This window comes from Pararge aegeria, chromosome 27 (genome assembly GCF_905163445.1).
Source record: "Pararge aegeria chromosome 27, ilParAegt1.1, whole genome shotgun sequence".
Lineage (NCBI taxonomy): Eukaryota > Metazoa > Arthropoda > Insecta > Lepidoptera > Nymphalidae > Pararge > Pararge aegeria.
Genome location: NC_053206.1, coordinates 4,874,573 through 4,888,021, shown reverse-complemented (window position 1 = coordinate 4,888,021; position 13,449 = coordinate 4,874,573). Strand labels below are relative to the sequence as shown.

The following is a 13,449-nucleotide window of genomic DNA, read 5'->3' as shown; positions in this document are numbered from 1 at the left end:
TAAACTTAACAAGGGGTGTAGACATCTGCGCGTAACAAATAAATACAAATGAAAAATAAAGAATTCGATTCCATTGTTTTTGTTTTTTTTTTGTAAGATTTAGAAACATGTCACAAATTCTCAAATCACCGTTACGTAGAAAGTGACTGTTAATATTAAATTTTTATCATATTTGCGATAGCCTGAATGCCATAATAAGTTAAACCTACGTTTGGTACATTTGAAAATAATGTCTATCGGAAAAATAATATCAGATCCAGAGCTCGGTAATTTATGGGATCTTATTTTTATATAACCTACAATATGAGTATGTAAATATACTGTTACAAATGAAATTAAAACTCACTGAAAAAATATTGCAAAATAGGCACTGAGTCCGTGCACACTCAATTAGGTTAACAACATAAATATTAATCGTACATGTTATTATGACATAACCATAATGATTGTTAGTAACATTTCGCGTAGCTAAATATTATTATAAATTAATTAAACAGCTAATAAAATTATATAATTGGGCGTGTACTTACGCGTTGAAAAGGTAACGCTGTCTTGTCACTTCTGAATTATTATAAACTTTAGTAGGATAGCGATGAGGCCACGAAAAGATGCAAATAAACATACCATACAAATATCACTTTATTAATTTACTTTATAAACTATGACAATATGAACTTATCGTTTTACAACCTCGCAATTCACTTCATAACTCTCTCAAAGAACGATCCAACCCGCCAAGACAAAATCCAATTTCCCGCCAAAACTCCTAGCGTCCAGGTAGAATCCAAGCAATTTGATTGGTTCCCGCCGTTATGCGTCTACCGGCGTTAACCAATCGGAGAATGACAACCGATCGTCTCGTTCAAAAATAAGATTAAATTAAAAAAATAACAAAGAAGTGGAAATTATAATGCTATTTAAATTTAAATCCTAACATAAGTTATGTGCGTTTTAAGCGATTATAATATCACTCGCTTCAACGGTGAAGGAAAACATCGCGAGGAAACCTGCACCCCTGAAAGTTCTCCATAATGCTCTCAAAGGTGTGTGAAGTCCACCAATCCGCACTGGGCCAGCGTGGTGGACTTAACCCCTTCATCTCAAATCATCAAAATCTTCAGTACGAGTTTAATATTAGGATATATTTTGTAAGAGTTATAAAAACCCTACCGTTATGTATTTATAACTCGTACTGGAGATTTCCTTTATTTTATATCATCTGCATACCCTGTGCATACCCTCTACGCCACTGGACTAGTGTGAGTATGGTGGTGGGGTATTTTGGAATAAAGCCCTTTCCATCAAAAAAGGCCTTTGCAAATCTGTCTATACAATGTCCAACCGAATTATGCTACGCGACACGTTAATAAAGTGACAGGAGTCACATGATTTTAATTTAGCATGCGATGTTAGAGCTGTATCAGATTTCTTTCAGTATAAACAATGGCAGTGGTTTACTCAAAAACTATTAGGTTTTTAGTTTAACAGACGACTCTCATAGACAGTAAATAATGTACCTCTAAAACCGTAATACTTCATATTTCGGTTTTAATTTACACGTTGTATATGATGGAGTTATGGCCGAAAGTAATACCATCGCCCGCCGATTGATGAATTGATGAATTTTTTAATGACAAGGTTGCTTGGAAGCATCCGGCTCCGCTTTCATCTCTCACAAGCAGTGGCGTGCATAGAAGGTATGCACAGGGTATGCAGATCATATAAAATGAAGAAAATCTCCGATAAGAGTTATGAAAAACTTAAGGATAGACAATATAAGAGTTATAGAAAGCCTACCCTTAAGTATTACATTAAGTATTACAGCTCGTACTGGGGATTTTCTTCATTTTATATCATCTGCATACCCTGTGCATACCTTCTATGCACGCCACTGCTCACAAGATAGAAAAATGAATGTTAAAATGTGAAATGTAAATTTTCGATGTTGGAAAAGAGCAACTGCTGAGTTTCTTGCCGGCTTCTTCTCGGTAGAATCTGCCTTCCGAACCGGTGGTAGAGTCACTACAAACAGACAGACTTGACGTTTCAAAAGTGCTTATATTAAGGCCTACTTGAAATAAATGAATGTTGAATTTTGAATTTTTTGAATTTGTTTCAGTGGAAGCGTATCTTCATTGGGTATGTGGATTTTCTCCAGAAGTCATGTTACCTTGTTTTTTTTCGCAGAACACGATCCTGCCGGAAGCAGTCAGGTTCTGGGAGGAAGCCCTTAAAGTTAGGAAAACTGGGGGACCAATATTGCTTAATAGGTGAGTTTTATATCTTTTTTTCTTGTAGTTGTAATATATATATAAATAAATAAATGAATATTTCAAGAATCCCGCGGGAGCCGTCAGTTTTCCCGGAATTTGTTTTTGGGTTATAATGCGTATTTCATATGTGTAGCACATTATTTTTATGTATCACTAGCTGGACTGAAGATAATAAAATGTTGTCCTTTTCCGAGAATTAAAATGTCTCACGCCCGATGCTGTGTCCTGACTGGACAGTTTTTGTTAAACTTCTTTTGGAGCACCGCATACAGATTAACAAACTACTCACTCACACAAAAATCCATGGTCTCAATTTCAAAAAGCAAACATAAATATATACAGTCGAATATATAACGTTCATTTGAAACCAGTTAAACACACCCTGGCTAACACACACAGATTTTTCCGTAGTTACAACTACCAACGTCAGGCTTAACCGTCACGCTGTGAGGTGAAAGGCTCGATGGGGTGAACTCGGGACCGCCGAGTGTACCCGAGCGAGAGCGTTTCGCTGTGTTGAGTATATTCAATTCATACCCAGTTATTGTATTTGTTTATTAAATATTTATTATTGGTACGTAAAAATAATTCTTTTAACAGTTATTTGTTTTACATTGTGAGATTAGGGTGTGCAGTTAGCAGTTTATCGTGCTAATATTATACAACGTATAAAAAAATAACGAAATAATATTGAAGAATGCATACGTACATTTTACAAGGATCACCCTGTAAAAATATTAAAACAAACCGAGCATATTTATTTTTCCATACAAACGAATTCAAAATTCTTAGTGTTTACTAATGTCAACCCTATTGAAGATGAAAGACCGACACGGGCATAGTACCTACGCTACGCGACACGTACCAAATAAAGTGACAGGAGTCACTTGACTTTACCTTTGCATGTGATGTTAGGGCTGTATCTGATTTCTTACATAAAAACTATGGCCGCGGTGTACTCAAAAACTATTAGGTTTTCAGTTTCATAGATAAGTCTAAGAGGCAGTCAATAATGTACTTCTAAAGCCTGTGAAGTATTATTTCGGTTTTCATTTACACTTTGTATATTGAAATAACGTTATAAAAATTATAGATTTAAAAAAAACACAGTTTTTGTTTTCACTTCTGCCGTGCGGTCCTACGCATACACTCTTTTTATGTTAATCGGCCTTAGAGTAGACCATGTCCTGGCAGACGATAGGCACCTCGTACCCGACAAGTCGGTTACAGTTCGGGCAGTAGTGGTTCCTGTACTTGAAATAGTCCGTGCAGTACACCACCAGCGTTAGGGGGGCAAACCTGAAAAAAAAGATTTTTTTTTTTTTTAAAACCAACCGCTCGAAGCCTTATCATTGTGCCTTTCAATGCTTGCAAAGCCTTGGCAAACGTCTTCAAGCTCCAAGCGCTCAAAATTCTCACTTGGCATTTGGAAGTCGCTTTCAGCTTGTGAATGCGTCAGTGTGCTACGTACACCTTAGTATGGGGACACCGAATTTGTGTCGGCTATTGCGTTTTTTTTTTAAATAATAGCGTACAAAAGAGCAAGCGGGTCACCAGTGCAAAGTGGACACAGTATTAAAGATTGAGTAACACACTTACGCAATAATGAAGAATCCGGCTAGAACGTGTGTGAGAGCGCCATTTTCTTTTATAGCTAGCGTGTAAACCCTCTGGTCGCAGAATTGACAGAGCAACAATTTCCTATCTGGGCTTGCCAACCCGGTTGTGTTCGGTGTTTCTGTTGAGAGATTCAATACGACAATTAAATTACCATTATCTTCACATCATCATCTTTATTGTTAGTCTCAGTGCACTCACGTGCTGGATATAGGGCTTTTCGAGAGCCCATTATCCACCACCTTCTGAGAACTTCGATTATTCGGTTACGACTACTATAAAATGATTATGATAACGAGCGCGATGAAAGGCTTGTCGAGACACGGAACAGCAGAGTCCACCTTCCATTCTCCTAAGCCGGCTCCAATCTAGTTGGCGAGCTGGGTCCAGGTTACTTAACCATGCCGCAACAAGGCACCCTGCACAATAGTTAAGTTATCAGACTATTCTATAGTGTGGTCTATTATAGATACCGATGAAAAATTTATATGGAAGTATTATGTTGCCTTGTGGTATCCCTATTCTGAGACTTACTATATATTTAAATGTGTACAATAAATAAGGTATCGTAAAAAGAGTCTGTAACCATAGACCTATTGTTACAGAAGTGAAGGCTGCACGGAAAATCTTAGATTTATCGATGAGAAATAAAGAATATGAACCAATTTCACTGCTCCGTTATGCCACGTATGTGTGACTTTTAGACTAAAACTTAATTAGGTTAGGCAGGTACTTGGTACTATAACTTCTGTTCTCAGAGGTGAAGGTTTTATAAGACATCTGTCTATCGCAGACCAGACATATATATGAGAATTAAAAATGAATCTAACAGACCTCCCTGTGGTACCCAATTGTGTGTCTTGTTTCTTATTAAGGCAGTTACCTGGTATTTTTTTTTTCTCCTTCTGTACAGCCGTCTAATTCAGAGCACAAAAATAGATGAGGATTATTAAAGAGCTTAATAGACCTCCGTGTGTGACCCCTAATGTGTGACTTAAATAAGCTAAGGTTACCTGGTACTATCACTTCAGTTCTTGGTGGTGGAGGCTGGACCGGAGGTCTGTCTATCTCAGTGTAAGCTGGAGGTGGTTCAGGAAACTCCTGGACAGGTGTGGTTGAGGGAAATCTGTCATCTATTGCTTGTGAGGAACTGTAAATGTTGGACTCTTTTGTCATGTACGGCGGTACAGTGTGTGATGGGGTTGTAGCGTCTGGAAATAGATAGAAAAAATCTGCTTTTATGTAACGAAAAAGGTTTGTTTGTTTTTATGATTGGGCGCTTTAAGAGCCAACGTTTTTTTTACCGATTTAGGAAAATGGAGGACTTGACTGTATGTATTTTTTTTTGTTTTTTGACACCAGACACAAAAAAATTAATAAATCATGTTATTTCTGTAATGTGTAATTACTCTGTGGGACCAAATACATGTGATTCGACACCGTCGCGAAGTCGGGTCAGTGACCGCACGATAGAGTCGTGGTTCGCATTGCATTCGAATGTTACATTACAGAGTAGTTACAAGTAGAGTATCTATTATAGTTTCACAAATTGTCGAGTTCCAAAATAGTTTAAGAACAAAAGTTGTTTATTTTAATGTAAACAACTACAGTCTGAGAGCTTTCTAGTATTTTTCATTTATCCCTGTATGGTCCACTGTTCTTAAATATATTCATGCTCACTAAAACTAGAGCTTCCGGCTTGTGTTGATGGTGATGAAACGGAAGAGCTCCCATCTGTTCTGCTTCCAGGACTTGTTGCTAGTGAGCTCTGCACCACATTTATCCTTCGATCCTCAAATGGGTCGTAGAAAATGGTTTCCTGCAAATGTGGAAAGTCAAATCGGTTGTTATATAATCATCATCTCAACCGGCTTACTACAAGGCATGGGTCTTCTCCCACAATGAGTAGGGTTAGTGTGAATTGGTGGTGTTTCATCTGTCCCCATGCATGCTTAGCACAGAGAGCTGTCAGTTATACCTAGGATGGAAAGCTGTATGTTTAATGGACAGTGCCCTGTTATCATACCTACAACTTCCCTTAGTTTAACCCGCAAGGTCCGTTACGTATCTCGCGACAGGCTTGCGACAGGCGTGAATTTTGCGTCACTTTTGTTTATTTATTGTATGGAAAAGTGACGTTTGACAGTAGTGATTGCAAGATTAACGCCTGTTGCAAGCTTTTCGCGAGATACGTAATACCCCTGCCGGTTTAGTGGCAGTAATTAAATCATCACTTGTTTCAACGGTGAAGGAAAAAATCGATCGGGAACTGGCATATCTGAGAGTTCTGCATACTGTTCTCAAAGGTGTGTGGGGTCCAATTTTCTGCACTGGGCCAGCGTGGTGGATAACGGCCTTAACCCTCCTCATAGTGGGAGGAGACCCGTGCCCAGTTGAGATGATGATGATGATGATGATGATGATGATGATGAATATAAAGTATTTAATGATTTCATTGATTTTAAAATTATTTTGCAATCATTGTGTATTGACTTAAATCGGATATAATTTTAGACGAATCAGTTGACCGCCAATTCCTAGCTCTCTTCCGATTGGTCAACGTCAGTTGGCGGCGGGATTGCTGGGAAAGTTGTAAACGGGGGGGTAAGAAAAAGATAAGGGGGTTGAAAAGGATCTTGTCTGTATAGAATCAGTCTACAAGTGCTTATTATAAATAATATTAGTGATACACATTATTACTGGATTTATTAAATAACTACTGTTTACGTGAGCTGGTTTGATTTCATCTTTTATAATTTCGCAATATAACACCTGCTTCTATTCAGTACTATGCGATGCGGCGCCGCACCGCAAAGACTTCACCGTATCAGCGGGCACATAGCGTTGTTATGTCGCAAAAATCGAAACGAGCGAGTCCTTTCTTGTGACTGACTGAGCGATGCCGCTCTGACGTCGAAACGCATTCAACCCTTCCCGTCTCGTCTTGGTGGTCGCAAGTCCCGTGCGGCGCCGGAACGCATCATGCAACATGCAACAGATATTTATATAGGCTCGTTCACATAGAACATCCGATTTTACAGGATCCATTTTAACGGACCCGTAAAATGGATGTTCTACGTGAACGCGCCCAAAGACGACGTAGCGACACCGCACCGCTCCGGCACCATACCACAGAAGGAAAACGGAACAGAGGCAAAGCTTCATACAAGCGCGCTACGATAGGTACACTAGTACAAGCTTGAGGCGCGTGTGTGTGTGAGCACAGGCGCTACGTCGCGTACGGAGAGAAACCGGCTTATACCGGCTCGGCCTGTGCTCAAGCTCAGGGGCGTACACGTCGCGCGTCGTGTTTTCATTTAATTTAATGTTAATGATAACAATTTAATTATTTAAATAGTGTTTAAATGTAATTTTATAAAACCCAGTGTTTTAATATAAAAGTGTAAATATGGTTTACTGTACACAATAATAGAAAGAATAAAAACACATAATTTTTTAGCTATTTTTTAAAGTTATAAATGTTTCTTTTACATCTTGTATTTTCTCGCTATTGAAGTCAAAAGTTGTATGTATCACGCGATAGCAAAGTTTTTAGTTTCTTGTGCCTTGGAATGCCTCGCTTGACTCTGGATTCTAATTTACCTAATTCTTCCTAGCTCGAATCCTTCAACTAGCTCGGGATTTAAACTAGGCTAGGCAATCACAACAAAAACAAACTTTGCCATTTTGTTGAACAAATAACTAGTTTTTATTAAATTATATCCTCCTGTGCCAACCCTACCAAAATAGGTATAAGTTTTGCTCGCTTCTTAGAAGCTTTGACTCTGTTCCGTTTCTTCTCTGTGACCGTACCGCCGCCGCAACGCATCGTGTACCCCCGCTACTTCAATCTATAAATAGCCTTAAACCGTCCACTGCTGGACTAAAGTGCCCAAGGGGAGGTTTTGAGTAATCACCACATTGGGCAGTCGGGTTTGTGATCACAGTAGATGCTAATAGTAGCACAGTTATGTTACCTTAGTATCCAGTACTCAGTGGCGTGCATACATTGGTATGCACAGGGTACTCAGATGGTAAAAAAAAACTTGTATGTACTTATGTACACGCGTTAGAAGTTATACTTTTTTGGCGTAACGAGATAAAAATCTTTTCAAAAATTTTATATTTCGCCTTATTCTAGGTTTGTAGAAAAAACGACACTAACAATAGGAAAAAGGTATTGTTTGAATTATTGAAAGTCAACTGTCAAACTTTTTTTTCAAAACTGAAATGTTGACTATAGCTAACTTCATGGTGTCGGTTTTTTGTGACGGTGTGCGTATCGTAAATTTACTCTCACCATTTTTCCCTATCGTGCCAAAAGAAGTATAGCTTCAAAAATGAAGATGATGTCCAGTAAAAGTTATAAAAACTTAAGGGTAGGCTTTTATACCTCTTACAATGCCTATCCTTAAGTTTTTTATAACCCGTAGTGGAGATTTTTTTATTTTATATCATCTGCATACCCTCTATGAACGCCACTGCCCGTACTTACTTCTACAAAATTGGACGAAGCATCGTCTGTTCGGCTATCTTCTTTACTGTTGTCTTCTCTTCTGTCATTTCCAGCTACATATTCACCCAATTCATTAGTTGGAAAGTCTATATACACTCTGGGATCGGGTTCTAAATCAGGTTTGTTTGTTTCGTTGGGACTTGATGCCTCTGCGTTGCTGGTGAGGCTCTGGAAAAGGTTTCAACCTATTGAATTACACCGAATTTTTATTTCATAAGGTATAAAATTATATTTTTTTTGATAAAATTGAATAAACGACATCCGAACTAAAGTAAACACTGACATATTTTTTTTTACCTTATTCTTTCCCATAGGGAAAAGGCAAAGGTATCGCCACGTACAGCCATTTTTTTCCTTTTGATGCTCTATATTTTAATGTTGGTATGAATGGAGTAGTTATTATATTTCTCTAAGCTCATATGTGCTATATAGCTCAGTTCTGATACAAAAGTAAACTCTATCTTAAAGAAAATTCAGTTTAAAACCGTAATCCGTTTTTTTTTAATTTATTTTTTTCAGCATCAGGATCGCTGTCGTATAATATAACGTAAATTATTATATACTAGCTGTTTCCCGCTTTTATTACGGTTTTACCGTGGGAAGCGTATATTTTCGTTTAAAAGTTAGAAAGGACGAACTAATAAACAAACAAACAACACACTTTCGCATATACAACGTGTAACTGAATTATGAAATAATCTTGAAGTATGCATAAGTATATTTCATAAGGAATCACCCTGTAAAATGATTAAATAAAAAGAATTTCAAATATTAATTTTTTCATACAAACGTATTCAAAACAAGTGTTAACTTATGGCAACCCTATTGAAGGTAAAATACCTACACGCGCAAAGTACCTACGCTAAGCGACGCGTAACTAATAAAGTGACATTCACTTGATTTAAATTTAACATTTTGCTGTATCCGATTTCTTTCAGTAAAAAATTGGTTGTCTGTAAAGTCAGCTTACTGACGATAGTTGAACGTGTCAACGTCTTAAGAAAATACTGATGGAATGGTTGCATTTTCCAAAAGAAAATTTTAATTTTATTTGTTTGATAGATATTATCGTTGCTATAAACCATTGACACCACATTCACTTTTCACTGCACTTCATCCTTGCTGAAAACATGTAAATGTATTATTGTATAGAAGCTGTCCACGCGGACCCATCGCTCACTCAAGTAGGAGAGAGACAGATGTCGAACGGGGAGGCCGACTGTGCCTCTTTGACGCTCGTTCCGCGCTCTCGCGAGGTAACGCCGCATGCGTCAGCCGGCTCCATTGAATATATATAAGACGTCACGTCAAAAACTATCGCAATGGTTTAATTAAAAAATATTACGTTTTCGATTTCACAGCTAAGTCTCAGAGACGGTAAATAATGTACGTTTAAAGCCTCTGAAGTATTATTTCGGTTTTACACGTTGTAATTTTATATGGATTAAAATTATTTTGACTTATTAGTAGGTATACATAAAACAAGTGATGTTTTTAAGAATGTTTTGATTTTACATCCCAAAATATTTTTAAATAGATGGAAAATCCAAAACTTCACGGCTCATAATATCATTCATTACAATAAAATTGAGAGTATTAATTATACCGTGAAAAGTAAAAGGCTTCTATTCCTCAAATACTGAAGCCTATAAAAAAAAACCAAGTATTTCGATCGTTATCGTGACCACAAGATACGGGATCCGCACATACACGGACGCCGAAGACAGAGCTTTTTTAAACAATTTTTAGTAAGTTTAAATAATTAAAAGAGATTTAAAAATATCATGAGTGTTAAAAATAGTGTTTTTTCTCAACATTTGTCTATTTGTATTCACTTATAAAAGCAAATAAATAATAAAGTGACATTCTAAGTTGGAGAATCACTCGGTGTGCGTAAACTGACAGTAATACCCACCTCAACGCTTCGCTTATGAGGCGTGCAAAGCAATGGTATGAATTAACGTATAAATATATTCTTGTTATCTGCCAAAGTAGGACAGAAAACCAGAAAAGAAAGAGCAAGTTAGATAAAGGGTACAATTTGGTATAACTATACTTCACCTCAGGGAAGTCTCTCGGTCTCCGTGTTGGTACTATAGGATTGCGGGGTAAGTTTATCCATCTGGCCGCGGTTTCTGCGTCTATAGAGGGTGCGTCCAGCACTATGGGGTTGCTGTAGGGGTAGCCCTGGTAAGCGCCACCATGGGTTGTAGATGGCGCTGTCATCACCCTGAAATCATCATCATCATATGCTATAACTGGCTCGTAACAGCTTCAATTAGATCGGTTTGACGGCCGATTAGCGCAGTTTGCAGCGACCCTGCTTTCCGAGTCCGTGGGTTCTATTCCTACAACTGGAAAATGTTTGTGTGATGGCACATTCATGTGTTTCAGTGTCTGGGTGTTTATATGTATATTCAAAGTACTTACGTATATTATTCATTAAAATATTCATCAGTCTTCTTAGTACCCATAACACAAGTTAAGCTTACTTTGGGGCTAGATGGCGATGTGTGTATACTGTACTGTCGTAGTATATAAATACTTACAGTTGAAATATCCACAGATGATGTATTTTGTAACAAATACAAAAAAAAGACAAAAAAAAAACCTACTTTAAATAAAAAATTAAATATATTACGCCAATACACACGTCGTCAGACGTCATCTGTCCCCAAAGTGTTGCTTGTGTTATGGGTACTAAGATACACATATACTTATAATATACAGATAAACACCCAGACACTGAAAACTGCCATGTTCATCACACAAACATTTTCCAGTTGTGGGAATCGAACTCACGGCCTTGGACTCAGAAAGCAGGGCCGCTACCCACTGCGCCAACCGGCTGTCAAATAACATTGAAAACAAATATATATATAAATATTTGTAAATATATAACATCAATTCTTAAATCTATCCTACATTTAACTTGGCACCGACTTGCAAATGTTACTTTTTTAAGGCGGTTGATAACAGAATAAAATAAATATGTAAAGGGGCTCCCATACAACCAAAATTAATAAAATGAATAATTTGGTGACATCTGCACATCGTTTGCGAAAGGTGCATTTGTGGGATTAAGGATATGCTTTAATTAAATGATTCCCAAGGTAATTTTGGACCGGCCAATATGTTGCCTGCCTGCATAAGTTTAAACAATGTGTTAAAACACATTTAATAAATCGTGTTTTAGTATACGATTGACGAATTTCTTAACGACAAGGCTGCTTGGAAGCAGGCTCTGCTCTCTCACAAGATAGAAAATTTATTATGTAAACTGTAAAATGATGTTGAAAAAGAGCAATCTGCTGAGTCTTGCCGGCTCTTCTCAGTGGAATCTGCCTTCCGAACCGGTGGTAGGGTCACTACAAACAAACTGACTTGACGTATCGAAACTGCTTATAAACTAGGCCTACTTGAAAAAAATGAATTTAGAATTTCGTAAATTAAGAATTTATGAATTCCCAAATTGCCCTGCCGGGGTTCGAAACCGGGACCTGCTTGCTTGTTAAAAAAACCACATACCGAAATGTAAAATATAACCTTCACTGTTATCATAAGCCACAAAACAGTCAACCAAAAAGTCACTTTACAACACTATTTAAACATTGCAATACTTTGACAACAATACGACAATAAATCAACAGTCCATTTTTGTTACACGCAACAACGTAAAATGTTATTTTTTTTTGTCATTCGTTTCAGACTACACTTGACTTTGTAATAGAATGGTAGGTATTTACTGTCTGTCTATCTTATCAGATTGATAAGGGCGTAAATAACTATGGCATACGTATAGATAACACAAATAGTACTGATATAAGGAATAAGAAAATATGCGTATTTTTTTTTTCGAATCTTAAATGCACTCATCGCCATCTAGCCCCAAAGTAAGCGTAGCTTTATGGGTACTAAGATGGCTGATGAATTTTTAAGAATTATATATAAACATACTTATAATCTACCAACTGTTGCCCGTCTGCTTTTGATTTTGTTCTTTGATGTGGCATCAAATTTAGTTGTAGTTCTAAAAAAAATAAAGTATTCAGTATCGCTAAGCCATAAATGAGGGGTTTGCTGCCGTCCGCTGAGAAGTTCTGTCCTATATCTCCAATTACAGTTTGGGCAAAATTAAACATATTATAACCTCTTTAGTACAAAAATAATTATTTAAATCGGTTATAATTCGTCGGAGTTATTGTGTAAAATCGTCAAACACTCATCCCCTCTCCCAAAGGAACCGAGCTTAATGTCGGGATAAAAAGTATCCTATATTACTTCTAACGCTTCCAAGAATTTGTGTTAAGTTTCATGAGGAACGGTTCAGTAGTTTTTGCGTGAAAGCGTGTCAAACAAACTTACATTGACATTTATAATATTATAATAGAGATAGCCTATTATATAGCCTTCCTCGATAAATGAACTTTTTTTTATTTCACTACAAGTTAGCCCTTGACTGCATCTCACCTGGTGGTAATTGATTATGCAGTCTAGGATGGTAGCGGGCTAACCTGTTAGGGAGTAGAGTAGAGTAGACAGAGTAGAGTCATACATAATAGGTTTCTACGCGACATCGCACCGGAACACTACATCAATTACCGGCACGTCTTTTTCGGTAGGTTGGTCACTAGCCACGGCCAAAGCCTTCCACCAGACCAGACCAACGAAAATTCAGAAATTATAAATTCTAAAATTGCCTCTGCCTGTAATCGAACCTGGAACCTCCTACTTAAATTCACAGCTTCCACCGTTGCGCCAGGGCGGACAAAAAGATTTTTCCAATTCGAACCAATAGTTCTTGATGTTAGCGCAAACTTTTCAGCTTGGTAATATTGATATAGATATATATTATAGAATATCATATAGATAAGGTAAGTTTATGTCCCTGACACTGCTAGGTTTTGGAACGTTCCGGAACCTTGTTCTAGAACAATCCGATTTCCACGCGGCGCGCCGCCGGAACTACTCGAAAAAAAAACTGAACTATTGAATAATAGATTCCAATTAAATTTTCTATTATCAATAAAATAACAAAAGACC

The 13,449-nt window shown here is 37.4% G+C and overlaps 2 protein-coding genes across 4 annotated transcripts in view; one reads left to right on the top strand and one right to left on the bottom strand.

Moving 5' to 3' along the window:
* The window catches only part of LOC120635726 (leishmanolysin-like peptidase), a 164,297-nt gene that overhangs the window by 90,839 nt on the left and 60,009 nt on the right, over positions 1-13,449 (top strand). For all 3 annotated transcript variants that reach the window (XM_039906854.1, XM_039906853.1, XM_039906852.1), the window contains exon 4: positions 2,188-2,270. In XM_039906854.1, the coding sequence (XP_039762788.1) occupies positions 2,188-2,270 (83 nt within the window). The remainder of the gene's footprint in view (positions 1-2,187; positions 2,271-13,449) is intronic.
* On the bottom strand, positions 3,372-12,120 carry LOC120635728. The gene is made up of 7 exons (XM_039906855.1): positions 11,935-12,120; positions 10,468-10,636; positions 8,386-8,574; positions 5,571-5,709; positions 4,904-5,101; positions 3,873-4,011; positions 3,372-3,572 (listed from the first exon to the last, which is right to left on the bottom strand). The coding sequence occupies exons 2-7, from the start codon at positions 10,630-10,632 to the stop codon at positions 3,434-3,436; spliced, it is 969 nt and encodes a 322-aa protein (XP_039762789.1). The 5' UTR covers positions 10,633-10,636; positions 11,935-12,120; the 3' UTR covers positions 3,372-3,433.